The 25790-nt window shown below is 47.7% G+C and overlaps 7 protein-coding genes across 7 annotated transcripts; 1 reads left to right on the top strand and 6 right to left on the bottom strand.

Annotated features, from left to right (window-relative positions):
* Positions 1–971: 971 nt before the first annotated feature.
* On the bottom strand, positions 972–1229 carry Pdw03_2352 (uncharacterized protein; the record flags this gene model as incomplete). The annotated part of the gene is made up of 1 exon (XM_014681616.1): positions 972–1229. The coding sequence occupies one exon, from the start codon at positions 1227–1229 to the stop codon at positions 972–974; it is 258 nt and encodes an 85-aa protein (XP_014537102.1).
* A 1313-nt stretch (positions 1230–2542) lies between these two features.
* On the bottom strand, positions 2543–3132 carry Pdw03_2351 (uncharacterized protein; the record flags this gene model as incomplete). The annotated part of the gene is made up of 3 exons (XM_066100164.1): positions 2543–2559; positions 2624–3064; positions 3117–3132. The coding sequence occupies 3 exons, from the start codon at positions 3130–3132 to the stop codon at positions 2543–2545; spliced, it is 474 nt and encodes a 157-aa protein (XP_065955564.1).
* A 581-nt stretch (positions 3133–3713) lies between these two features.
* Positions 3714–5364, top strand: Pdw03_2350 (Major facilitator superfamily domain, general substrate transporter; the record flags this gene model as incomplete). Its single annotated transcript, XM_066100163.1, has 9 exons — positions 3714–3725; positions 3789–3858; positions 4069–4149; positions 4596–4638; positions 4692–4967; positions 5017–5080; positions 5134–5180; positions 5251–5299; positions 5353–5364. 9 exons carry the CDS (start codon positions 3714–3716, stop codon positions 5362–5364), a joined length of 654 nt encoding a protein of 217 aa, XP_065955563.1.
* A 43-nt stretch (positions 5365–5407) lies between these two features.
* Pdw03_2349 (ATPase inhibitor, IATP, mitochondria) lies at positions 5408–5775 on the bottom strand (the record flags this gene model as incomplete). The annotated part of the gene is made up of 4 exons (XM_066100162.1): positions 5408–5447; positions 5496–5561; positions 5610–5678; positions 5729–5775. 4 exons carry the CDS (start codon positions 5773–5775, stop codon positions 5408–5410), a joined length of 222 nt encoding a protein of 73 aa, XP_065955562.1.
* A 537-nt stretch (positions 5776–6312) lies between these two features.
* Pdw03_2348 (Major facilitator superfamily domain, general substrate transporter) lies at positions 6313–7942 on the bottom strand (the record flags this gene model as incomplete). The annotated part of the gene is made up of 3 exons (XM_014681614.1): positions 6313–6623; positions 6677–7707; positions 7755–7942. The coding sequence occupies 3 exons, from the start codon at positions 7940–7942 to the stop codon at positions 6313–6315; spliced, it is 1530 nt and encodes a 509-aa protein (XP_014537100.1).
* Positions 7943–8857: 915 nt separating this feature from the next.
* On the bottom strand, positions 8858–13260 carry Pdw03_2347 (ABC multidrug transporter, putative; the record flags this gene model as incomplete). Its single annotated transcript, XM_014681613.1, has 4 exons — positions 8858–9298; positions 9356–9423; positions 9475–11485; positions 11536–13260. The coding sequence occupies 4 exons, from the start codon at positions 13258–13260 to the stop codon at positions 8858–8860; spliced, it is 4245 nt and encodes a 1414-aa protein (XP_014537099.1).
* A 4033-nt stretch (positions 13261–17293) lies between these two features.
* On the bottom strand, positions 17294–25440 carry Pdw03_2346 (Polyketide synthase, putative; the record flags this gene model as incomplete). The annotated part of the gene is made up of 10 exons (XM_014681611.2): positions 17294–17303; positions 17368–17373; positions 17454–18580; positions 18643–23279; positions 23338–23938; positions 23985–24510; positions 24563–24902; positions 24949–25006; positions 25058–25144; positions 25192–25440. The coding sequence occupies 10 exons, from the start codon at positions 25438–25440 to the stop codon at positions 17294–17296; spliced, it is 7641 nt and encodes a 2546-aa protein (XP_014537097.2).
* Between the last annotated feature and the right edge of the window lie 350 nt (positions 25441–25790).

The following is a 25790-nucleotide window of genomic DNA, read 5'->3' as shown; positions in this document are numbered from 1 at the left end:
GCCTGATGGGTGGGGCCCTCTTGCCCTCGGATGGGTTTGGCACTGGGTGGTTCCATATTAGTCGACGCCTCGGGAGGTTGTGATAGGTGCGCGGAGGTGAGTTGGTGGAGTGCCTGTCCGCCATTCCGGCTTGGCGTGAGTTGAGTGGCTTAATTGGACACGTAGACATCGCTCAGGAGACAGCCATGGATTGAAGATTCACGGAAGAATAGTCGAATTGAATAAACTGCAGGTTTAAAGTTATCATATGCACTTCATACGGGGCAAATGCACTGTGAATGCAAACGGGTCAAAAACAGCAACCTGGACTCCTTGGATTTTTTTGGATTGTCACGTGCTGTGATCTAGCTATCTTGGATCCATCAACTCCTTCAGGCCTGTTTCATTTGAATTTCAATGTGTGCATCTCCTTAATGATGCATCTGCAAATCGATTCCAAAAATCGATAAATCCCTATTCCTTTGGACCTGTTTGCAAGCTTGTTATCGAGTAGGTATCTTTTATATACTTGGCAAATTCCCCGAAAAACGTCCAATTTTGCACTCCTGTCAATTGGTCTTTTTTTAACTCTGCCAAATTTTAATTTCCAGTCACTCTGTCAATCTCCCCAATTGATGTATGCACTAATATCAACATATCGTGCATGAAAAAAAAAGAGAGTTCGGAATAAAAGCTGCCATACACTCTAGAGATTGGTGCTTCACGTGGAGATACAAATCCCGCAATCTCGATTCTGGGCACAAGTATTAGATGCTCGCAAAATAACACGTATAATACTCATCATGCTCCTCATCATCCCACAAGAAGCTTGCCTTAGCTTGATTGTGAGCACTCTTCGCACACCCCTTCCAGTCCCGAATGCAGAGCAAACAGATGTGAAGACCTGCCATTGGCCTTGGGCGCAGATTTTCACAGTGAAGACAGCCAAAGAATTCGGGGCGCTGATTTGTCCCTACATCGCTTTCGCTTAGTTACGCAGATTCGAGTTCACTAGAAAGTGGCTCCAGGTCTTCATCTTCGGCCTCCTGAATGTCGTTTGGTGCAGTTTTTGTGTCCTCTGCTGATTTGGTCGGGGTTTCTGTCGCATTTGTAGAAACAATGGTGGTTGAAATGGTGCCGACAGTGACTGTTGTTGTGCTTTGCGCAGACCCGTCGACAACGGGCGGTGCAACCGTGATTCGGCTGCGGTGGATGGAATCTGCATGTACACATTCCGGTTGCTCAGGCATGGTGGTTGTTGGTGTGGCACTGGTGCTTGCGGGGGTAATTTCCGGTTCTGAGTTGCTGAGGTCGCTCCTAGTCTGGGGTGCTGGTTTGGAGAGATAGTATGGCCAGTCTCGCCCCCTGTTTGCTTGAGCTCTCTTGGCTCGTGACCTCTGAGATCCATTTAGTCTGGACCTGACAAATAAACGGATTGTAGTACCCCATCAGGGCATGTGATTTGCATCCATTTCGGAATTTTGTACGGCAAGGCTCACACAGTTTGTAGAACTCCTTCCCTGCCGCTTCAGGTGCCCGAAATGCATCCTTCGGCCTCCGTTTGTTGCAGGTGTGACAGAACTGAGTTTCTTCGGCCATAACTGGATGCTGGGGTTTAATTTGAGAGAGAAGAGGGTGGTGTTGAGTCACAGGTAAGTAAGATTCAAGGGGGGAAATTCGAGAGAAGTGGTTCAAGCAAAGGGGAAGGCTTTTGGCATAGAAGAGCTGGTCCTGTAATTGAAGTAGTGGATAGGTAGAGGTACAATGCTCCTACTCATTCAGTATAATATCTAATTCGAGGAGCATTAGTAAGGAGTAAACCATGTGTTGATCGATCTCCAACGGTACAAGAACAGCCCAGTGGCTATTCCGGCACCGCCTTCTTGGTTATACCGTCCAAGTAACGTTCAAGTAACGCATCAAGATCTACATGACGGGTTATTACATCTACGCAACGTCTAGACGTTCAACTCCAATTGCACGTAAGCCATTCCGGATTAACGTCTCTTTAAGGCTTAACCGTCTAGATTATGTCTCACTAAATCCAAGTACTGTTTAAATTATGCCTCAGTAACGTTGAAAAAAAAAGGGTAAACACTATTGGCACAGTGGAAATTTAACAAAAAAAAAAATCACGCGTACACACGCATGAATATGCCCCTGTTACGTCCGTTGAGGTGTCCAAATATCGTCTAACGATTGACTATTATCTCAGTTTCGTCTAGGCCTCATTACAAACACATCCGAAGAACGCCCAAGTATGGAATACTGTCCAGCTACGCTTAAACGTCTACCCTCCCTAGTCCAGATTCTGCTGTAGATCCTGCCGATCTTTCGGAACTAGTAATTGGGGGTATGTTTATTTCATTCAAATACAGTATTTTTTCTTTTTTCACGAACCTACAACATACAAATTGGTGTAGATGGTATATATATTATACCGCGCTAGCAAAGATTATCGAGGAGCCACATCAGAATTTTGACGAAGAGAAGGGGGAAGGGGAAATAGAGCCTTCTCAAGTTCAGATAGACCAACGTTGACATGATTTTTTTTTTTTAATCTTCAACCTTCACATCGCACTAATTAATTTAAAACAAACACTTTTCGCAATTTTTCCTTTTTTGCTTGCGCGTTCCATCTCACAAAGCGCTTGATCGAGAGATTCCATATCCCACGCATTCGGATTTGCGGTGTGATCTGTGATTTCTTCAGATTCCCAAGGCTCATCGGCTCCCGGTAAGATTGGCAGTCTTCGAGGTAATTTGGCAGATTCGATCAAGTCGACTCTGTGTAGAATATCGTCATGCACGGCACTGGAAACCACTTTTTGCATTGTGATGCCCGCAATGACATGGCGTAGATCGGGCTCAGCCGTGTGGGCCTCTTTTCGGATCTTCTTTAGGGATAGTTCGTACAGTCGATACGGTAGAACTTCAGAGTCAATGGCAGGGTTGTGACTTGGAGCTGGACTCCCGACGAGGGTGACGCGAGATTTTTGTAGTTGGCGTTGTCGCCTCACTTGAGGGATGTTTCTGGTAAATAGCCGGGTGCATTGTACTGCAGACATTGTGGAGGAATAGAGATCTTGATGATTAGATCTTGGTCAAAAGAAATCGGATAGATATAGGCTATTCACTGTGATTCACCAACATCATCCCAACGTCAGCTGGCTCTGTTCTACATCATGCCACTCCGTTTGAAGTTGGTCAAGGGAGGAATTCGGGGGAATGTTGGGGGTGTCGGGTGGGGCGAGTGTCATGCCACTGATCCTCGTCGACCCTCACTCTGCAGCATAACCGTCCAATTGACCTTTTCAAAGATCAAAATCTTAGATGAATTCCCATGAACAGCGGGAGATGAGAGATCAACTGCATCTGTACCTATGTAAAATTGAACTACAGCGACAAAGAGGAACCTACGAACCTACGAATCAACGAACGTGATTCTGACAGAAAGTTACGTTGAGTCATGGATACCAGGTCAAGTCCAGGTGATCTCGGAGAGGGGGGCCGATTGGGGGATTTCTCGTAAGGAAGTATCACCTGGGCAGTTCTTTAATCAAAAAGCAATTTTGATGGAAAGGCCACTGAAGCCATAGGCGTCATTGAGCGGCAAGCCCTCCGAAAATTAATTAAAAAAACCCATGTCCAGTTCCATGAGCACAGCGTTCCCCACGTTGACGATCGAAAATGCCAAAGTGTATTAAGAACACAATCTTCTACCCCACCAGATCATGGAGACTGATGTAAGCCCTTTTCGTAATGACCATCATATTTGAATTCTGGAGATTCTGTAACATTTTGTCAAGGTGCGCTGTATTTCGCTGCTACTGCTCCCTTTGCCGTCAATCCCCGTCGGTACCATCTGTCAAGGAGAGTGTATGTTGTAGTGGTGAAAAAGTCCGCCACCGCAGCTGGGTAAGAACAAGTGCAAGAGACATAGCAATTAGCCTCGACCGGTGTAACGGACTATCCCAATGGTCACCCCTCAAGTCGCAATTCAAACGTCGATGAAGAAGCACCCCGGTCGGCATTTTCCGTTGTCGGGCCCCCAGCGGAGCTATCCATACTCACAACCCATTTGATCAGTCAACAGTGCCAACGACACATTTCCAGATGAAGGACTGCAGGCATGGTGTATTGTGGCGGGCTCATTCGGTCTCTCGATGGGTACAGTTGGCGTGATGCAACGCGACTGGAAGTCTGCAAAAATTACTTCGTCACGCATCAGCTAGCCAGCTACACATCCCAGTGCTGTTGGCTGGATTCTAGGACTGTTCGATTTCTTTGGTCTGAGTATTTCGGTCCAGGTTGGGCCGATGTTTGATCGATATGGCCCTAGGGGCATCCTTAAAGCTGGCACTATCTGCTAGATGGACTAATCCTCTTCTAGCTGACAGCCACCTTTGTTGGCACCTTTTTTCTTTTATTTGAGTGTTCTTTCTGGGACCGGTGCAGCCCTCTTGAGCGCCATCGCGTTGGCCAGTGTGCCTCAAACGGGTTCGATCGAAAGGCAGCCTTGCGATTGGGACTTTGATGTCGGGTGCGGGCCTTGGTGAAGGGATAATTCCATTTGTGGAAAGGGCTGGATTCACCAAAAACTGATGTGATCACAGGTTTTTCTGCCAATGCTAACGTTGTACTTGCCGTTCCGAAAGTGTAAGTGGCATGTCGGTGGTCTCTCGGTCAAATCGCTGACTAGTCGGGCACAGAGTCTCCACGGTAGGACGACCGATGACTGGAGGCGTGGCTAATCGGTTTGGTCGAATCAACACCCAAAGTGGACTCATTGCTCTGGATGCTTTTGCAGGGTTTGTAATCTGGCTACTCTTTGACAACTCCCTGATCGAACTGGATATGTTCTCGGTCATTTTCGGGTTGGCTTCGAGATCATTCCTGGGTCTTGCACCAGCCTATATCAGGCAGATCTGCAGGGCGAGCGAGATTGATGGAAGGATTGGCCTGATATATACCATTGCCAGCTTTACGTGAGTCACTGGGATTCATTTGAGCAGTTCGTTACTGATGGGGATTTAGCACACTTATCTGTGTCCCCACTGGCGGCGGAATGCTCGACAAAGTCGGGAAGAGAGCCATGATGGTATACAGGGGAAGCATTTGAATCGAATCACTTGGTTTGATCGAGATGGCCAGATGGGCCTGTTTGAGGCACCGTTGGATATGGCAAGCAAAGATTTCAAGTTAGTGAAGATGCTAAAAGAGAAGTCCGGTTAAGACTCGATGTTAAACATCAATTCGTATTAATGCTAGGCTAACAAATTTTCGCGTGCACACGGTTGAAAATCATGATGACACAGTTGTAAGCTGAAAGTCGAATCAAGGGAAGTGCGCATATTGACATCTCGGGTGAAGTCGACCGTATGACCATCAATACTATTCATGAGATGCTTGCAAAGAAGCCGCAAATCTAGTTCTGCTCACCCCCCTGAGACTTGGTATATTCATCGCTGTGACCTGTCAGTGTTAAACTCACGGGGAATGTCCAGGGTCCCTACAGATGCTTGTCAAGTTCATTCATATGCTTGCGCTGCTCCTTGAGCTTTTCTTTAAGACGTTCAAGCCTTTTACCGAGTAAGTTTAAATCTTGGAGTTTCTTTATTGTGACTCACTTCTCCATTTCGATTTGTCGAATGTACATGGCTTCGTGTGCAGCCTCACGCTTGGCGAAGGAGTCTTTCCTGCTGTTGATCAGATATGACGTCATTCATTCTGCAGTGTGCCACCCTACTCGGTCATAAAGCCCGACTTCGTCGAACCTATATCACCTGCACCCATTATTCTTGGGGTGATACATAGGAATCTCAGAAGGATTGGTGTGGTGGTGATATGGAGAATTGGTCGTGAAGTTACTGATTGCATCGTGTGGGACCGTGTGGGGGGGGGGGGGGGGGGGGTTTATTTCGATGAGTTTTAGAAGGGATATCGATCTTGGGTTGTCTGTCGATCAGACTTTGTACGATGATTTACTTGGATTCGGGTTAGAATCTTGGATTGTGAACAATTAAGGGACGATAGAAGGACACGAGATGCAGTTCAAACTATTTAAATAATCCATGACTTCAGAGGCAAGTCAGGTGACACACCAAATTGATGGGGTAAATCCATGATTGGACAATATCGTGCAGTCTGAACACTACCTAAGGATGATAGGACAGTCGTGCCACTCGGTCTTCATTCATTTGCCATGTCCTGATTGGGCTTTGTCCCATAGTGAGTACCACCTTGTTCACACGTATACGCGAGTCAAAGCCCTCAAATTGACGTTGAGATATCAAATCAAATCAAATCATAGTTAGAATTGCGAGAGTTCTATTACAACACATAGCGGAAACCTTTTTGCAGCCGTCTAGCAGCGGCAATATCAATCCCTTCAATCTCAGCAGTAGCCTGAAGCCGACGAATGTCCATCTCAGAAAGCTGCACTTCCTCATTCTCCATACGCTCCTGGCGTTTGTTGAGCGCACGCAAATTTAAATATAGGAAGAGAGCCGCAAGACCACCGATAATCTGCAGTGCAATGCAAATACCCATAGCCGTGGCGTAATGAGGTTTTTCTTTGTCAAGATAAGTGTAGGGGGTCCAAATCGAAGCGCTATTTCCAATTGAGTTGAAAAATGCAAAGGCTGTCTAGGTTAGCTTGATGGCCTGTTGAACACACCCAGGAATTATGACTTACCAACAGCACGCTTGGCAGGTGGGCGAGGAATAGAGCTCGCCAGCCAGGAGTATAGAGTTCCATTCTGGGCGAACACAAAGACCATCAAGAAGAACGAGAAGTATCGGGGCGCAAAAGAGTCGGTTTTCATGAAGATGACGAATCCAATGATGGTGATCGGGATCGGGTAGATAAAGAACCAGAATCTCTTCTCCAATCTATCAGAAGCCACAGAGTGGCAAAGAGAATATACAACCATAAACAGATATGGGGGTGCCACCAGCACTAGGGTGATGGTCTCGGGCAAGTTGAGAGTCTTGACCAATGTTGGGAAGAAATTTTGGAACCCCGCTGCTCCGGATATGCACATAAACGCCAAGGCGAATACATAGGTCTTGATGTCAGTCATGGCGAGCTTGAAACCCTCGAACTGGCTTTTGCTACCCCCTTCATCCACATCGGCCTGGCCGGCCTCAATCGCAAGACGTCGCTGGGCAACTTTGCGCATCTCCGGAGCCAGAAGTTTCCATGTCTCCGGGAAGTCAGGTAGAACAAAGCAAATGACCAGTCCAATGGCACAGGTAATGGAACCTTCAATAATATATAGCCATTGCCATGCCGAAAGTCCTCGGTGGCCTTCGAGACCGTTGAGAATACCAGCGGCGATGAGATTTCCGAAAGCGCCACTCAGCAGGGAGCCGGAGTAGAAAATGCTCATCCGGAAAGCCATTTCCTGCCGTTTATACCATTTCGACAGATAGAAGAGAATGGCGCAGAAGAAGGGTGCTTCGACCAAACCGAGAATGAACCGGCATGCTACAATGCCTCCATAGGTTGTGACTTGACTTGTCACTGCCGATACCAATCCCCAAGCGCAGACAAAGAATCCAATGTACAGGGATGGTCGACCCATATAATTTAGAAGCATGTTCGAAGGCACCTGCATGAGAATGTATCCAACGAAGAGAACTGAGAGGCCGGTTTGGTACTTTGCATCGTCGAGGTGGAGATCCTCTTCGAGACCCTGAAGCTTCGCTGCAGCATAATTGTTGCTACTTCAATTAGCATCGACTGACTGTTATGGATGAGGCCAATGTACCGATCGATGTAGTTCATCAGGTAGACCAGAATAGCCAGTGGCATTACCAGGGCATCAATCCGCTTGCGCAATTTCTTCTCGATAACTTTCTCTTCCTCAGTTAACTCTGCCATATGGACAACTTCCTCATGGCTCAAGTCCATCTTCATCCCCAACTCCGCCTCTGCGATGGTATTTTCAGTTCCCATGATTGCTTGATCAGATTGAAATGGTATAGAGTAGGAACAAGATTTCCGGGCCTCTCTTTTTATGTGCGGGGAGCGGTATGAACTGTGTCAGTCTGAAGATCGCATTTACCCCGTGAATCCTGAATTCTGGAGAAACGTGGGGCCCAATCGTTTTGCGGGGAAGTCCCAAATGCGGAAATTGTACGAGCAGATCCGGTGAGATGACGGTGTTGACGAGGTCTCATTGGAAAGAAAACCGCCATGACCCCCATGGTGGAGATACAGGATCATTACAGACAAGGGAGTCCGGAGAGTGCTTACCCCTACCCAAGACGGGCTCTCCGGCTGCAATTTGGGCCCTCGTTTCGCTTCGGTTCGGACAAAGTCCGACCAACTCTTTGAGCCGAGCTGCGTTAACGTCAACATTGTTCATTGGGCTTATACGAGAGACTTTGAACATCTCGGCTCTGAAAATCAAGCATTGCGCAACTCCGTTAGGACAGACAATCGTCCATTTGAGACAAAGGCTGTAAAGTGATGTGATATGGCGATGAGAGTAGCTGATTCCCTATGCCCATCACTCTCAACCCAGCCTGTCTGATCTTGCACTCTGTTTCAAGAAATGTTTCTAAAAAAGCTCGCCCTTTCTCCGTGTGGCTGGAGCTTGGTCGGTGTAACTCCTAGACACTCGACTGCCTCAATATGACCTTCTCGGCATGTCAGTGTTTGAAACCAAGTACAAAAAAAAAACAAAAACAAAGGCGACGATGTCAATTATTAAAATTTAAATTCTAAAATCGTTAGAGAGGTACATATTCTATAGCGAAAGCAAAATAAAAAAACCTGTGCTCACACCTGTAGGTGTTCGCATAGGAAGGAAAGATAGCAAGTCTAGAGATTGTCGATAATCCATGTTCCTGGGGCTTTAAAACATAATCACTGGGCAGTCTTGGATGCCTTGGTTCTCAATTTCATGAGTCCAAACACCAGCCCATACGAGCTGACCACAAACAGAGCCACAATACCCGCGTCTCTCCAGCCGTAGTAGTAGTCCTTCAGGTTGATGGTGAAAAGGTAATCGGATCCACGGGTGTATTCGCACACGCGGCATCCTTCGGTAGCCTCGGGGTTGGTGAGGTTCATACGGGCACCAATGGTCTGCATAAATTCGCTGAGGTATTCGCCGCAAGTGGTTCCATTGGGTGCATCGAATTTGGCAAATTCTTGCTCCTTGCAATGGACTTCGCGATCGAACAAGCCGAAGACCAATAAGCTGCCCATGAGGTAGTTGAATGGGTTAATCCAGTACATCCAGTATCGCCAGAAGCTAACTATTTGGGCGTAGGGGACCAGAACACCACAGAAAGAGATCATTGTCTGAAAAAGACGGTATTAGCCGAGATACTAAGAAGGGTAAGAATGAAGAAAACTTACGCCCAGGATTAGAGGATTTGTCATGGCAGCCATCTGGGCGTTGGGTGCATATGCAGCGATGAATTGACCTAGATTAATTTGTTAGCGGAAGCCAATATGAAAAGGAATGATCAGCTTACCAATTCCAGTGTAGAGGAACTCATAGAGGAAAAATACGAAGAACATGCTGCCGCTTTTACTGGAATCAACTGTCATACCGGCCGTCCAGTACCAGCAGTTGAAGAAGAGAGCGGCACACACGACCAGGTAGGGGAACTCAGAGACAATTAACGCGATGGTGAACGCTTTCCAGGAGTACATCTTGGCCTTCTTCTCGCGTGCCTCGAACAGATCGCGGCGTTCAAGGAAAGTCGGCTGCAGTTGATTGATCACACCCGGAGCGACAAAGATGGCATTGAAGACGAAGAATAGCACACTCTGAAGATCAGCGACTGAGTCGCCAATCTTCCAGAAACTGAATCCCACAACCAATCCTGATGAGATGTGGAGGGCAAACTTGTTGTTGATGTAGTCAGAATTTCGGTATAAGGCTGTTGATGTCCGTTTTAGAACCAGGCTTGTCTGCTCCCAGAGGGTGCAAGCAAACTCCCGACCATCATCGGTAGTAGCTTGCGGTTTCGATGCAGCGGTCTCAATGATCTCGTCAAGCTCCTTCAGCATGGCACTGTGCTCAGGCGACTCCATCCAGACCTTGTTCCAATCCCTACCCTGACTCAGTTGACCAGAGACCACGTCAATCATGTGCTCAGCAGGGTTGGTCTCAGACGGGCACGGGGCTCCATAACGGGAGAAATAGCTCTTGATATCCTGCGAATTCTCTCCAATGGGACCAAAGTAGACAGTTTTGCCTCCCTTGGCCAACAGAAGAAGCTGATCAAACTCGGCGAAAAGCTGCGCAGATGGTTGGTGCACGGTGACTAGTACAGCCTGGCCAGCATCCGCAAGTCTGCGAAGGAATCTCACAGTGTTGTACGCACTCTGGCCATCAAGACCGCTAGTAGGCTCGTCGAGGAAGATCAGAATGCTAGGCTTGGAAACGAGTTCGACTCCAATAGTGACACGCTTGCGCTGTTCTACACTCAATCCAGCCCCTACACTACCAATCATGGTATCAGCCAGATCATGGAGCTCGAGCAAATCGATGATGACATCCACATAAGCAAGTTTCTCTTCGCGTGGGATGGTAGCAGGTTGGCGCAGTAGGGCAGAGAACTCCAAGGACTCCCGGACCGTTGCCATACGTTCGTGGATGTCCAGCTGCTCAACATAACCGGCCGAGCGTTGGAATGAGACAGGCAGTGGACGACCATCCACCATGATTGAGCCTTTGATTGTTCCTTCAGTTTTACGTTGAGCGAGAACATCAAGTAGGGTTGTCTTGCCGGCGCCCGAGGAACCCATCAAGGCACCAAGCATGCCCGGTTTCACCCATCCATGGACGTTGTCAAGGAGGAGACGGTCACCGCTAGGTGTCTGAACCGTGTATGAAAGATTCTTCCATGTAAAAACGGACGTGTTGCGGACCAACTTGTTGTCAGACTTTGGGGCCTCATCCTTCGTTTGGGAAACGTGCTTCCCTAAACTCTGACCTTCTTCATCCTTTTGCTGATTTTGGACGTGCTTGTGCAGGTATTCACGGGGGATGACCAGCGTGCTACCAGACTCTGAGGGTGTCTGCCAGTTCGAAGTAGCGACCATCGTGACAGCAACAAACAAAACCCACCACGCCCAGTTGATGCCAAAATTGCGCCAAACGTGCGAGTGGCTGTATGAGAGCGACGCCAGATAGTTGTCGCCAACCACGAAATTCTGGCCTGAGATCGCGCCAGCAACACCTGCACAAGCTTGATGCGCCTGGGCATTCTCATATCCGGGGCCGGTGGGAATCAGATTCTTTCCGACGCATGGAATAAAGGTCTTATCATGGAATTCTATACTTAGCAAAGCCTCAAAACCATAAGCTAGCGGGTCGATCCAGAAGATCCAGCCGAGCCACGGGTGCATTGTAGGCTTTGGAATCATGTAACCGGTGTAGAGAACGGTGAACATGATCAACGAACCAGAGACCTTGGAGGCCCCATCAAAGGTAGAAAATAGAGCGCCAACAGCTCGGAAGAGAGCAGTCATAGCCTGTATGTTGATTAGTTGATGATCATGTGAGAAAATGGAAAGGCACTTACCATTGTCGTTGTGAAAACGATAATCCAGTAGGAGAAGAACGCCCCGGCTGACATGGAGAGTCCAACCATGAAGTATATAACCAGACCAAACATAGAAATCTGGAAAAGCAAGACAGGTATGTCCGCAGCAATTTGGGCAAGACAGAAAGCGGCCGGGTGGAAGTAAGCGAAGCCCTTGTGCTTAATCAACACAGGTCTTCCAGAGAAGGACTCGTTTACTTCACTCATAGCCAGCAAACTGTTGTAAAGAAGGGAGAAGAAGAGAGCACCTGATTTGACGAACAGTCCACCAGAGTTGTCGGGGGCATTATAGAACAGGGAGCCGGCAATCAAGGCCTGGCATAGCGTTGCCACCTGCTTGATGATGAAAGTTCCTTTGTCGCCCCAAAGGATTTGGTACTGACGCTGCACACAAATCTTAACCTGATCAACGAAGCCGACGGTGAAGGGGCTGTTCTTGGGCAGGTTTTTGGAGGTTTCAAAAGCCACGCCTTGCTTAAACTCCTCAGTCCGCTCGCGGGCAAGATCGGATTCCGGGTAAGAGTACTCCGCTATCATTTGTGTGTAGATGGGGGATTTTTCATACTCGGCTCTCACAGCCTCCGCGTTGCGCGGGAAGCGACTCTCGAAGCCATCTCGAATTCTGCGCTCTGTGGGTACGGTGACACCAGTGAGGTAATCAGCGATGTTGGAACCTTCGCGGCAGATGAATCCAGCATCCTCCATAAATGGCCTGGCTTGCTCTCTGGTGCCGTAGAAGATCTGTTCTCCTTCATCAAGCACGAGAACTTTGTCGAACAAATCGTAAATACCGTTACCGGCCTGGTAGAGAGTTACCACGGTGGACAGATTGAGTGTATCGGTCATAGCTCGGATAGCCTTTGTCCATTCAAGGGCAGTAGAGGCGTCAAGGCCACGAGTCGATTGATCCCAGCAGAAGACAGATCCTCGGGTGGCCATACATTCGATGATGGAAACTCGCTTGCGTTCACCACCGCTAACTCCACGAACGTATTCATTGCCGACCTTGGTGTCCTCGGTGTGAGAGATTCCGACGGATTCGAGTAGGAACTTTTTCGAGGCTTCTTGGTATTCCAAGGCAGTCATTCCGTCTGGAAGATGGAAGGGCACTTTCAGGCGTGTGGCGAAGTCCATGGTTTGACCAACCGTTAGAGATGGAAAGAAGATCTCTTCTTCGGTGTTCATCACAATCTGACCTCTGAAATTTTCAGCTTCCTTCGGCTGCATGGATCCAAAGCGAACATCTCCCTCCACTGATTTGAACCCGCCTCGTCTGTTGGCAAGAATTTTCAACAAAGTCGTGCAGCCGGAGCCGGGGCGGCCCAGCACAAGCAACATTTCACCGGGCTTCACGCAGCCATGACTCTTGTTGAGGATCGTCCGTAGAGGAAGCTTTCGCCGGCTCTCTTTGATAATGGTGGGGAAATTGAACTGGGAGAGAACAGTCTCATTCACGGCGGCCTCTGAACTTGTTACCTGCACAGAGAGATCCCGCCATGTGATACCAAGTTCCTGTTTCTTGAATCCAGCAGCCAGGTTGCGATCGTTATCATCCTGGAGCTTGGTCATCATTCTCCAGTCATTTCCTTTGAGGTTGGAGCTCTCCTTGTCGGGAGTTTCTTCGCCTGTGATCGTCATGGCGCTTTCGGTATCGAACTGGATGTCATCAGAGCTTGCGCCCGGTCCTTTTTCTGACCCATCCATCGCGGTGGAAGGTAGAGAAGAAGGGGGAATGGGGAAAGGGGGGGGTGGGAGGGGACTTTGGAAAAGGTCAATCAAAAGACCATACGGCTATCAACTTGGGAGAACCTCATCCTTTTATGAGAGCGTCGGGTTTCCACTACTACGGCCCCAAAAATCCGAGGCCGAAGCAAACATTGCTTTGTTATTGGCGGCATTGGCAGTTGGTGGGGAGCCTCAAAGTGATGAAACAGATCTTTCGCTTCAAGACCCATGTTTAGAGTCATAAACTGGTAGCCTATATTGGGTCGGATGAACTCTTCTAACTCCGAGCCGCTGATTAATCGGCTCGTTTGCTTGACCTGAGCTCCGATTGGAAGATGGGGATTGAGCTATCTCCACACATGTTCGCTATAACTATATTCCGGAACTAGAAAGAGAAATTGATTAGGGCAAAAGGCCGAAGTCCGAGAACCGCATTCGTTGGAAGAGACTAGAACATCTATGGATGACACTAGAATAGGTAGATCTCGATCTCTTGCCTTACTCAGGCGCCGCAATAGCCGTGAATTTCAAAGCCGTGCGCATGGGACATCCCGATCTGGAATTTTGAGAGTGAAGGAATTCAAATGATTCGTCCACGATGACAAGATCCGATACCCCCATTTGCAATGCACCCATGTTGTACAACTTACAAACCTGTTCTCCTGACCGACTTTCGATTCATCACGTACTCCGTACACATCTTGGACAAGAAAAGTCTGCGTGTGCGGCTTTTGTGACGTCTCTTTTGGTTAGCCTTTTGTCCTTTTTTTTCTTCTTTTTTTCACAGATATCCTGTCAGTTTTGTAGACGACAAAAAGGAGCCAGAAACAGTTCCATTTGTATAACCTTGAACTTTGTACTGAGAAGGGAACATCTGAAATTAATCTGGCACCTTGAATCGAAAACTTGCAACATAGAATGGTTGCCTAGAATAACCTTGGCTTGGTGGCGCTTAGTGAACCTTGGAAGCATAGTTTATGGCTTGCTTAAGTTCACCATTAACCTTGGAACCCGCTGAAACCCGCTTTGAGCTTGTCTACGCCCATTTTTTCCCACGTTTTCTAGCCGTCGAGCAATCCTACAGAGGCCTTAACTGCGTCTCCATTCGACTGACCTGACGTTCTATACATGTAATGAGTTTTCTTGTCAGCTTGGCGCTAGACTTGCCCTAAATATGTAGTTTTTTAAAAAAAAAAATTCCTGTTAAGCTAAAATGCACCAAATGGCCGAATTACATCGTGAAGAGCAGAGTGCACTTAGGCTGACTAGCATTTGAGTAACTAGATAACTGGTGACCTACAAACAAAAGCACTCCGCTCCTCAGACCTTGGAATCTTGCTCACCTTCCGACATTCATTTTTTCCCTGTCAGACACAAGCGCACCTCTTACTTCTTCCCTTAATGGACATCGAAATAGATTTGTTTGGAAATCGGAAAGTGACACACATCCTACCATTTCCATTGAGCACAATTGAGAGCGAGGTACGTCTACATCTAAATTTGAAGGAGTAGAATACTGACTGGTGAAAATCGGTTAGATCTTCGCTTAACCAAATCATCTCCGACCTCAGAGAAGCGCCAACACAGTACTACCAGACGCGTAAAAGGAGATCCAGGATCCTAGGCCAATAGGGCCATAGCTTGCAAATTGGTGACGGCTACCAAGGCAATCTACAGCCCCGAAAGCCAGATTTATCAGCTCCGCCATTTCAACCTTGTAAAAAAAGGCGGATAGTGGGTCTCCCAGTTGAGGGGATACAAGAGGAGGGTCGTCAATGATGAAATCTTCGATCAGCAATTGGTCAAACTCCCTTCCAACAACGAATTTGTTTGTCCACGTAGGGACGGAAAATGAAGAGGGGTTTCTTCCGTGGAATTTAGTGCCAGGAAAGACGTATTGCACTACGTCTCAATGGCAGGACTAAGTATCACGATATAGCTTCGTAAAGAATGCCCCAAACAATCAAAGCCTCACCTTGGAAGATTGGGGGAACCCCCAAACGGGCTGGGCTATTAGGGCCATCAAAAAGGAGCGGAAGGAGTCGAACCACGGCCTCAAATACTGCAAAGGGAAAGACAAGACTTGGACGAAGTGGGCTAGTGATTCTCTGGAAACTTACATCTATGTGAATGACGACGTGTGCCCTTATTTTTGGCTATTGGGTGAATTGAGCTCCACTCATAGTTGAAACTGAATGGATATACCGTGATGATCTTCGTGTCCAGAAAAGGGTCGCATATGTAACTAGCTGTGATCTATGCTCAGCCCACACTGGTCGCATGTACATCCCAAAGCACAAGTCCAGTGCAAGTCTCACAGAGGCCATGCCAAGTTGCAACCCTAGCCAAGCTTTCATGTTCATAGACCAACAGTTATAGCAGCTGCATTACATCAAAATCTTCCGGGCACTCGAATAGGCACTCATTCAAGTTATGGGTTATTGATCATGGAACCAAGCGGGAATCAAAATCGGTGCCAATTGGAGCCCTGGGGATCAATGATAGTCTATGGGATGTTGAAATGTTATTGACGAAAGGGGGTATTGGGTCTGGTGGTCTTGACAAGAACGCAACGACCTCCAAAGACCAGATAGAATCGACTAGATAAATACAAAGGATACTTGAGGCGACAGGTTTAGAAAGGAATCTTACCATCAACCCTTTGTGGGTAAGAGCAATGAATGGGAAAGTGAACATATCCAAGCTTGGATGAGACAGTGCAAAGGAAAGCGCGTAGACAGTTGTCGATTGGAGACCTGGACGTGTTAGTTCTTCAATTGAAATTTCATTCTTCCTCTTCCTTCTTACATCTCATTGTTGCTTAATTCTTCACTCCACCTCATCGTTGATTCATCGACCCCATCCTTTGATTTGATCTCATTTCATCTTACCCACTGAGCAAGATGGCCTCGGGGTAAAACTGCCCTCCTTATTCTCTATTGTGAGAGCTAAATGAACATTTGTAGTCGAGCTCCTGCGGCTGCATTCTCTCACCAGCCGTGCGATAGTTCATCATTCTGATCGGCTACGGATACAGCGTCACCTTCGCTCGTAGGGCGCTGAATGGAGAGGAGCACGAGTTCAAATAGCCCCACGACTAGATTTAGTGTGGTAGCCACTAAAAGCGGACAACTCTGGCACCGTCGGAGTTCTTCGGCCTTAATCAATTCCAGTACCTGCGCAGGGGCTTTCGACTACCCAACATAATGATCACATCAGTCAGTCATTGGAACACCCAGGACGACACAACGGGAGAGAGCATTCGAAAGCATATATATGTCAGATTCTCGACTGCTATCTGGCAATCCAGCCTAAATTTTCTGAAACTATATACGAGGAAGCATATAAGGAAATGGAGGTGGTCTCTGGAGACAGATTCTAAGGATGAGGAGCGAGATCAGGGAACAAAACAAGGAGCCACGGCACGTGGCTCCGAACAGTGGCTGGACTGAGACTAGGGCGGGGATCATACTACCACGTATTGAGTGGAGGATTCAGGTATGAAGGTGGTTAGTTGTCGAACTCTGCCGTTATGCACGTTAAAATTGGTCTTGTTGACTAGCAAACCACATCCGGTTTCTTTCCTAATCACCCATCATCAAGATGCACAGGTGATCAGTGACCGAGCGAGTACACCGTTTGCTTGCTCTAAATGGTTTTTGGATGTCTGGTCTATACGAAGCGATTCACTCTTTGTTTTCTTTGAATACCTTGCCTCAAATAGAAAGGGAAGAAAGGGGTATCCAACAAGAGGTTCCTATAGACCTCGAAGTATTACAAGATGGGCCAGTTTCATCTATAGATTTGAAAGAAAATTTTCCCACCACTATGTCAAACAGACGATGAGACAAAACTGTTCAATGCAGTCAGCGCCCTGATTAATTCAGTCCCCACCCGTCGCGAATAAAGAAGCACCTTGATTCCACCGAAATTCAGCAACGGTAGTGACTATACTATGTATTAATCAGCCCTCTACCCTTGCTTTTCTCGTAGTCAGAGACGTTATCAAGCCCTACATTTGCCTATATGTTTGTGTATTAGAAGGGAATAAAAAGGAAATCCACATAAGACATAGCAAGGACGTACCAAAACCTGGCCCACCTCAGATTGTGTATTTTTTTCTAGTGTATTCTCTGCACTTGTCCATTGCCAGCTTAGATCAGTAACCTCACTCCGACTTTCCCTCAAATCGCTTGCTCGCAATCCGATGAGATAATTCCAACATAGACATTGCGAGGATTTCCAAAATGGGAATAGTGCAATCCATGGATCGTGATATCCAGTTGCGCAACTCCACTGCCACATGGGAGTCAACTCCATACTCGGAGACTGGATTAGAAGGATTGATATTTTCAACTGAGACGGAGAGATGGGAGGCAATTTTCCTGCTCAAAGCGTTGCAGATGACAACGGCGGCTTGATCCACCGTCTTTGCACCACCGATTTCAATCTTCAATCCTTCCATCGAGTCGCCGAGTGCAGTTGATCCGGCATAACCCTGGAATTTGAATCGGAAATGGGAAAACAAAGGCGCATTAAAGTTCCCAAGTGACACCGTTTCTTTCCATCGACCAAGACCAGTCACAAATTGTGCTCCTCCGCTCGTCGACTGGGAGATTGCAACTTGAATCAGGGATAAAAGAGTTATTACATCAGTACCCTGGAATCCCTGTCGTTCCATCTTGACCGCAAGATCCTGGTTTTCAGCCAAATGACCAACATCTGTGATCGTTCCGAGGTCCAAAGATGCTGCTGAAAGGCCTAAACTTCTTCGATAAGCGGCGAATGCGTCCATGAAAGTGCTGCCAGCGGCATATGCAGCCTGTGTGGCATTCCCAATGACGCCGCTAATAGACGACAACATCAGAAAGAAGTCAAGATCCGTAGGAAGATGTCTGTGCAAATTCCATGTGCCATAATACTTCGGGCCCGTAACATCCCGATACTCGTCCAATCTCATGTTTTCAATGTGAACGTCCTTAAGAACCATGGCTGCCTGTATCAGCCCCCGTATTGGAGGTGCGCAGTAAGACAGATCATGAATCATTTGCTGTACTTCAGTCTCGTCGGATATATCACAAGCGCGGGTGGTTATCTGTACACCTTTTTCGACCAGATTTCTCACTGTCATTTGAGCCTGGTACTTTGAGAGGCCGCTTCGATTAACGAAAATTAGGCTCTTTGCTCCATTCTCCGCCATCCACAAGGCAACCACCCTCCCAATTCCACCAAGCCCACCAACCAGCATGTATGACGCATTTGCATGGAACAATGGCGGCGTGGACTTGGGGAGTGTAGCCTAAATTTTGTTAGCTGAGGGCAGGTGAACGTATGCCCTCTGAGGGATAGGATAAGCTGTACCTTCACAAGATCATTCTCTTCCACATGAACCACAACATGCTGCCGGCTTTGAGCCGCCATTATTGCGTCTTGAATATGTGAAACATGATGTGCATCAATAAAGCCAGGCCCTTTGAGTCTTCCTTCGACGAAGTAGCGAAAGACCTTTGGCCATATCCGGTTCGCAAGGTCCATCCGCTCCTTTTGGAGCTCAAAGATATTCACTGTAGACAAGGACGTGTTCGGAGGACATGATAGCAGTCGAGACTTGAGTTTGCTTGTTCGAAGTTGAATGAACCGCCCAAATTTTGCAGTGCAGCTCTGGAGAACTTTGTCATCTGCGGTCTCGAATGTGACTACGATGTTTGCTTTCTTGCCATCAGTCAAACGCAAAATCTCCTTGGCTATATCATCCTTCCCGCTGATGAAGACATGCCCCTCGGGAATTCCAAATTTCGAGCTCAGCAAGCCCTTCTCGCTGGGGTTTTGGACCGTCGCAAAGATTCGAGCGTCTTTCAATAGGTACACTTCTAGAAGTGCTTGGCCGAAATGGCTTCCGGCATCATGGACGAGAATGGCATCATTCGACTCAACTATCGACAGGTGGTTCACAACATAATACGCAATGGTATATGCTAGAGGCAAAGCTGAAGCCATCTGTAGTGTCATTTCGTCATCGATTCTCTGAAAAGCCGACGCCCGATCGTGATAAAAGCTTCTCGCAGTCCCAGCTCCGAGACATGCAACTCGGTCGCCCACGGTGATGCCGTGGACGCCGGCGCCGACTTTGTATACTATACCACTACACTCCAGCCCGAGTGTGTCGTCTGTTTCCCAATCAAGATAGTCTGGTTGAAAATCCCATTTATTCAGACCAAACGAGTGTACTTCGATTCCAATGCAGCCGACTGGGAGCTCTGTCATCTGCGAATCAACAACAAAACCAGGGGGGTTATCAAGTTTCCTGGACAGTCGGAGAGGTTGCTGAAGTTGGTGGAAATTGAGCTCTGATATAACATCGGTATCGGTAATGCTGTTCATAGTCTTGTTCGCCTCCAGATGTTCTAGCACTCGTGGAACCAGGATTTGCCCATTTCTCTCCGCATATTCTGTGTCTCCATCTGGATTTTCACGGAGAAATCGGGTAACAAGAATTTTCGCAATCATCTTGGCAGTTTGATACTCCGATAGAAGATTTTGAGCATCCAGATCAAGGGTGACAATCGGATTGACGCCCGATTCGGCGCGCGCTGTTCTTGCAAATCCAACAGCCAAGGCCGCGTTTGGGTTGACAGACTCTATTGCCCCCCCCTTTGTTATCCAGAGAACTCCACCACTCTTCGTAAATATTGTTTTTATCTTGTTGAATGTAATTTCATTGGGAGCGGCCAACATGGAGGACACTGAAGTATCCAAGACCAAACAAATCTGATCTTTGCACTCCACATTATCGATGTGTGTCACATTCACCTCACATGAGATCTTCTCGAGCTCAGTAACTAGATGCCTTGCAGCCTCGGCTTTTTCCTTGGATATGATGGAAACCATTCTCGTCGACTTCTGAATGTTTCGTTTTCTGGCCACGATGAACTGATGGCTTTTCTCGGAGTCTTGCTCCGCATAGGCATCAACCTCAGTGAAATGCGCATCTTGTAAGATCTCATTCCACTGACTCTTCATCCAAGCACCCTGGCCTAAGCAAAATTTGTCTGCAGACAAGCAGTGCAAGGCACTAAACAAGAGACTTTTCACAATGTTATTCTTTGGGTCGAAAGGATTGACTGCAATCAGATAGCCAGATTGCCTCAAAAGACCATGGATTCTGCTAAGTGCACTTTGTTCGCAACTTGCAGTACACAATCCATGAGGCAAGATTATGATGTCGAAAGAATTCTCTTCAAATCCTTGTTTGGGAAAGTCATTGCCAAGATCTAGGGGCTTGCATTCAACCCATTCCGACCACTTCTCCAACCGCTTCAAGGTATACTCAATAACAGAATCGCTTTCGTGCGCAAACGTATACTTCCCGCAGTGGGGTGTTTCGTTTTTAGTAACAAGGTGGTTCAGGAATATCTCCGCTACCTGGCCTGTGCCAACGCCAAATTCAAGGATGGAGATGTCTGGTTTGCCGTAGCCAATCAAATTGACGTATTTTGCAGCTACCTGGTACGACTCGTCCGCTGAGAATATATCCCAGAACTCATCCAATAGACGATCTTCTTGGAAGAGAGAAGAAATGTCAACTTGATTTCGAATTATAGCCACAAGGCTCTTCCCAACAATCGGCAAGAGGCTTCCCATCGAGGGGGAACGGATATCCTCCAAGTGGGATGATGATTTTGAGGGATTTTCATCATGCCTTTCGAGTAAATCTTGGAGATAACACCAAAATCTGCGGTGAGAAGTGCTCAGTTCCATTGCTTCCGTTGAGCCGACATCTTCCAGCGCAGCTCTGATGAACTCGGCTGCGTTCTCTTCGTACTCTGTTTGGGGTGCTAGCTCTTGAACAGGGTCATTTTTGTTGAAAAAGAACGATCCATTCTGGCTGGAAAGAAAGCTTGGATCTGGTTTCCAGTCAATCTGGTAAATTATGCGGTTGTCTTTTGCCTGAGATGCTGGTTCATGACGCTCGAGCCTTGCACATCGTAGGCCACGAATTGAAATAGCTGGCTCTGTTTCGAATTGTTTCTCGTTGCAATTTACTGCGATTATGCATGCTTTCACATCCTTATTGGGCATTGGGCGCACCTGAGTACAGATACTCATGAGCTCTCCTGCGGAACAACTCAGACTGGATGTAACAATCATCTCTTCAATGGAGACAGGGACTGCAGGTCCTTCCTCAATCCCCATACCCAGCGGTAGAGCGGCAAAAACAGTTTGAAAGATAGTATCCAGCGTGCATGGATGGACCAAAAGCTCATGCTGAAATGATGCAGGCATCACAGACAGTGTGTCTGGTACAGTGAGTTCTGCAAAGCACGCCCCGTCTTGGGTGACACTTGCTTTTGTCAAATTTGCAAAATATGGTCCATATTCGAGACCCGAAACTTGAAGCTTCTTATAAAAATCGTGCATGTCGATCACTGAAATTCCATGGACTTCAGTCCCCAACGGGACTGTCGCATAGCCATCAGTTTCCTCGACCCCGTTGCCTGAAACACCTATGCTTTTCTGTGTCCCAATCAAGCCATTGCAATGCTCAATCCACCTATTCTCCTTCGAGATGGAATAAATGTGGAAATTGTACAACTGTTCTTGGTCCTGCGTCGACTTTTGAAAAGACATCATAATCTCAACGGCAGAGGTTTCATTAAGTACCAGGGCTGACTGTATTACCACATCTCGCAGAATGTATTTTGTCACCCTTTCTTCGTCTTTGTTTAGCTGTATCGAAGCTTCGATTGCCATTACCAGATACCCTGCGGCAGGGAAAACAATGTTTCCCTGAATCCTATGGTCGAGCAGCCAAGGGAGCTCTGAGGTTCGAAGATAATTTCTCCAGCGAGGTTCAAATGGACATGCCATTTTGTCTGGTGCGCCAAGCAAATCCATCCGCGGTGACCTTCGGTTCCGATACATCTTGCTCAATCGTGGTTCTGCCCAATATGACCTGGTGTGATTCCAGGCATACGTTGGAAGATTCACCAGTAGCTGTGGCGCGCTACTAAACTCGGTTCCCATAGGCCTATTTATTGCACTAAAATCAATGGGGTAATTGAGTGATACTAATGTGGCGACTGCGCCGAGCGCTGTTGTGACGGCGTTGACCTTCCGCGTCAGAATGCTAATATAGACTATATCGGCGGCATTGAGTTTCGCATCGGCCTGGAGAACTTGCTTGATCGGCCCAGAAAGTGCCGCATGAGGACCAATCTCGAGGAGACAATCCACAGAAGGCTTTTGCGCTGTTCCGGCCCTTCTTGTTCGGGAAACCCCTATATGGCCAGCACGTTGGCCATATGTGTCAAAACACAAACTCCTCAGCGACTTGGCGAAATTTACTTGTCCGACCAAGTTTGACACCCAGTATTGAGCATCCAATTCTCTCAAAGGAATTATGGTTCCAGTGACTGAAGAAAAGAACGACCCCGGCCTTTCCCTCTTATCTCCCACTATTGGATCCAGTCCGTGTGGTTTGATGTGGTCTATTAAGCTGCGATAATTCTCGGCAACCTGTTCTATATGAGGGGAGTGATAAGCGACGCCCACATCAAGGCGCCGGCTGAAGACCTGTTGTTCTTTCAAAGTGTGAGCGAGTGCGTCAATTGCAGACATGTCACCTGATATCGTCACACTTGATGGACTGTTGACACATGCTACCACCAACTGTCTAGACTGGAATCTGTCTAGGTAAGGTTGTATCTCTTCAGCAGACATCCCAACTGCCATCATCGCACCTCTGTTCGGTTGGGCAACGAGAAGCTGGCTTGCCACAGCCCCTCGGTAGTATGCCACTGACATTGCATCCTTCATACTGAGTGCACCGGCAGCATATGCAGCGGCAATTTCTCCACTAGAATGACCCGTCACAGAATCTGGATGTATGTTCCAAGATGCCAGCAAGTCGACCAGTGCAATCTGCAACGCTGTGCACACCGTCTGGCTGAGACTTGGATGGTTCAAATTGGAGTCTTGGGTGCATTTTGCGATCTCCCCTTTTTAAACAATGTCAGTTAAAAGAAGCTTCTAGAGGGCTAACTGACGCTTATGTACCTTCTACTTTGAAAGAAGCTCCAATTCCCTCTAGGAACTCGTCGATGCTCAAAATAGACAATTTGAAGACAGGATAAGCCTGAAGCAGCTCTTTTCCCATCCTGGCCCACTGCGCGCCTTGCCCGGTAAAGACAAACCCGAGGGTTGGCTTCCGAACAGTGCTTTTAGTTTTAAAATTCCGAGAGAGGGAGGCTGCCAACCCAGCCAGTGTATCTCCGACAACGGCTGCCTTCCATGGAAAGACGGAGCGACGCTCATTTACCGTGTACGCGAGATCATTCAGAAACTTCGCATGATCAACTTCATCTCCCCTATCAAGAATGTGATTGCTCAGAGCCTGCATCTGCTGTATACAGGTTCTTTCATCAAACCCAGACAGCATCAGTACACGGGGTGTACCAAGCGGTGGACTAGGTAATTTCTCGCCATGGCTTTTGGCTATGTTCGAGGGGATTCCGTTGTGTCCCTGGAGTCCCAATTCAGAGAGGCAGGCTTGGGCATCTTCGACAATGACGTGGGCATTGCTTCCACCGTACCCAAAGCTATTAACAGAAACGCGGCGAGGACCTGTGGTCTCCCATGGCTCAGGCTGCAATTGAACCTACTGAAGTTAGTCCCCGGTTTTGGACTTTCCCGAGGAGTCAAACCTTTAGTTTCCAATCATTGAGCAGGATCCGCGGGTTGATCTTTTCAAAATTTCTATTTGGCAAAAACGTGCGGTTTTCCAACATCAGCACTGCCTTAATCACACCCGCGACTCCGCTTGCGCCTTCCAAGTGGCCCACGTTAGTTTTGATGGATCCAATTCGCACAGGATTGTCAGGCGAGCGACCAGCTCCAAAGACACGAGCGATTGCCCCTGTCTCGACTGGGTCTCCAGCCTGTGTCCCTGTTCCATGCGCCTCCACAAAATCGGTTTCCGAGGGATCCAGATCAGCCCGTGCATAAACACTCCGGATCAATTTTTCTTGAGCTGCTCCATTAGGCAGTGTAATCCCTGCAGTGCGCCCGTCTTGATTGGAACCCGTCGCTCGTATCACGGCCCGGATCTTGTCGTGGTCATGTAACGCCTTGGCCAGGGGTTTAAGGATAAGACAGCCAGCTGCCTCCCCTCGTGCATACCCATTAGCCTTTTCATCAAAAGCATGGCATCTCCCATCTGGAGACAGAAACCTGGGTATGAAATCAGTCTAATTCTTCAGGTCATGGGTAGTTTCTCACATACTTCATCATGCTCATGGTTGACATAAACTCATGACTCAAAATCAAATTGACTCCCGCTGCAATCGCCGTCGATGATTCCCCTGTCTGGAGACTCTGGCATGCCAAATGAAGTGCCACAAGGCTCCCTGAACAAGCCGTGTCTACCGTGACACTGGGCCCTTTCAGATCAAAGAAGTATGACAGTCTGTTTGCCGTCATTGCGCGAGATTGTCCCGAGTTTGTGCACTGATACATCGGTACACACTCGGGATCCCGAAGCAAGAGATCCGTATAGTCTGCAGAGAAAGATCCCACAAAGCAGGATGTCTTTGTGCCCATAATTTTGGTCAAAGGAATTCCAGCTATCCACCATCAGCTTTGAAACCATGATCTGGTCCAAGGACCTACCATTCTCAAGACCTTCATATGTGACCTCTAAGAGCAATCTCTGCTGAGGATCCATGGCCTGTTTTGTTGACAATTAGGTACGCTCGACAATGTTCAAATCCATACTCACCGCTGCCTCGTCGCTTGTCATGTTGAAAAACGGTGCGTCGAACACAGATACATCCTCTTCCAGAAAGTGGCCACCTTCCACATTGATCTACTCCCACATTATTGATCATTCTACTCATTGCACGTATCACTTACCGTTCCATGGCGAGCATTATCTGGGTGATAAAATGCTGCGCTGTTCCACCTTTTCGGTGGAATTGGGCTCCATGCCTCTCTCCGATTGAGAATCATTTCCCACAGCTCCTCAACATTTTTGGCATTTCCTGGTCCCCGAAAGCCAATTCCCACAATTGCTATCGGTGTACAGAACCCTATGGCTGTGTTTGCCGGATCATGTTCTGAAATGGTCGCTTTGGGGTGTTTGACGCTAACTCTTTGCGACATCGTTGCTTTTTGTTTGTTGGACGGCCAATGACCAGATAACTCAGGCGCGTGAAAGGAGGGGACTGGCTTTTCTCAGGCCAGGGCAATGGACTTTTTCTCTATCAAAGCGATCGGTCTACCCGACCTTTTGTCGTCATTCGATCTCGGTTACAGTCTACTTCGGGATATGGGAGAAGGTTTCACCTTAAGTCGCAGCGAGTGAAGCATCCAGGTGCAACCCTGGACGGCGAAACAAAACTCAAAGCCGATGAACGTCTTGATCTGAAATAACTTTTTTTTCCTCCGCGAAGAATCTACAATATACCATTACAACATCCGGTGTGTTATGTTCCACAACCGCAAACATGCTA

Source organism: Penicillium digitatum, chromosome 1 (genome assembly GCF_016767815.1).
Source record: "Penicillium digitatum chromosome 1, complete sequence".
NCBI classification, from domain to species: Eukaryota; Fungi; Ascomycota; class Eurotiomycetes; order Eurotiales; family Aspergillaceae; genus Penicillium; species Penicillium digitatum.
The sequence above is the reverse complement of the archived record's forward strand: the minus strand, read 5'-3'. Positions and strand labels throughout refer to the sequence as shown.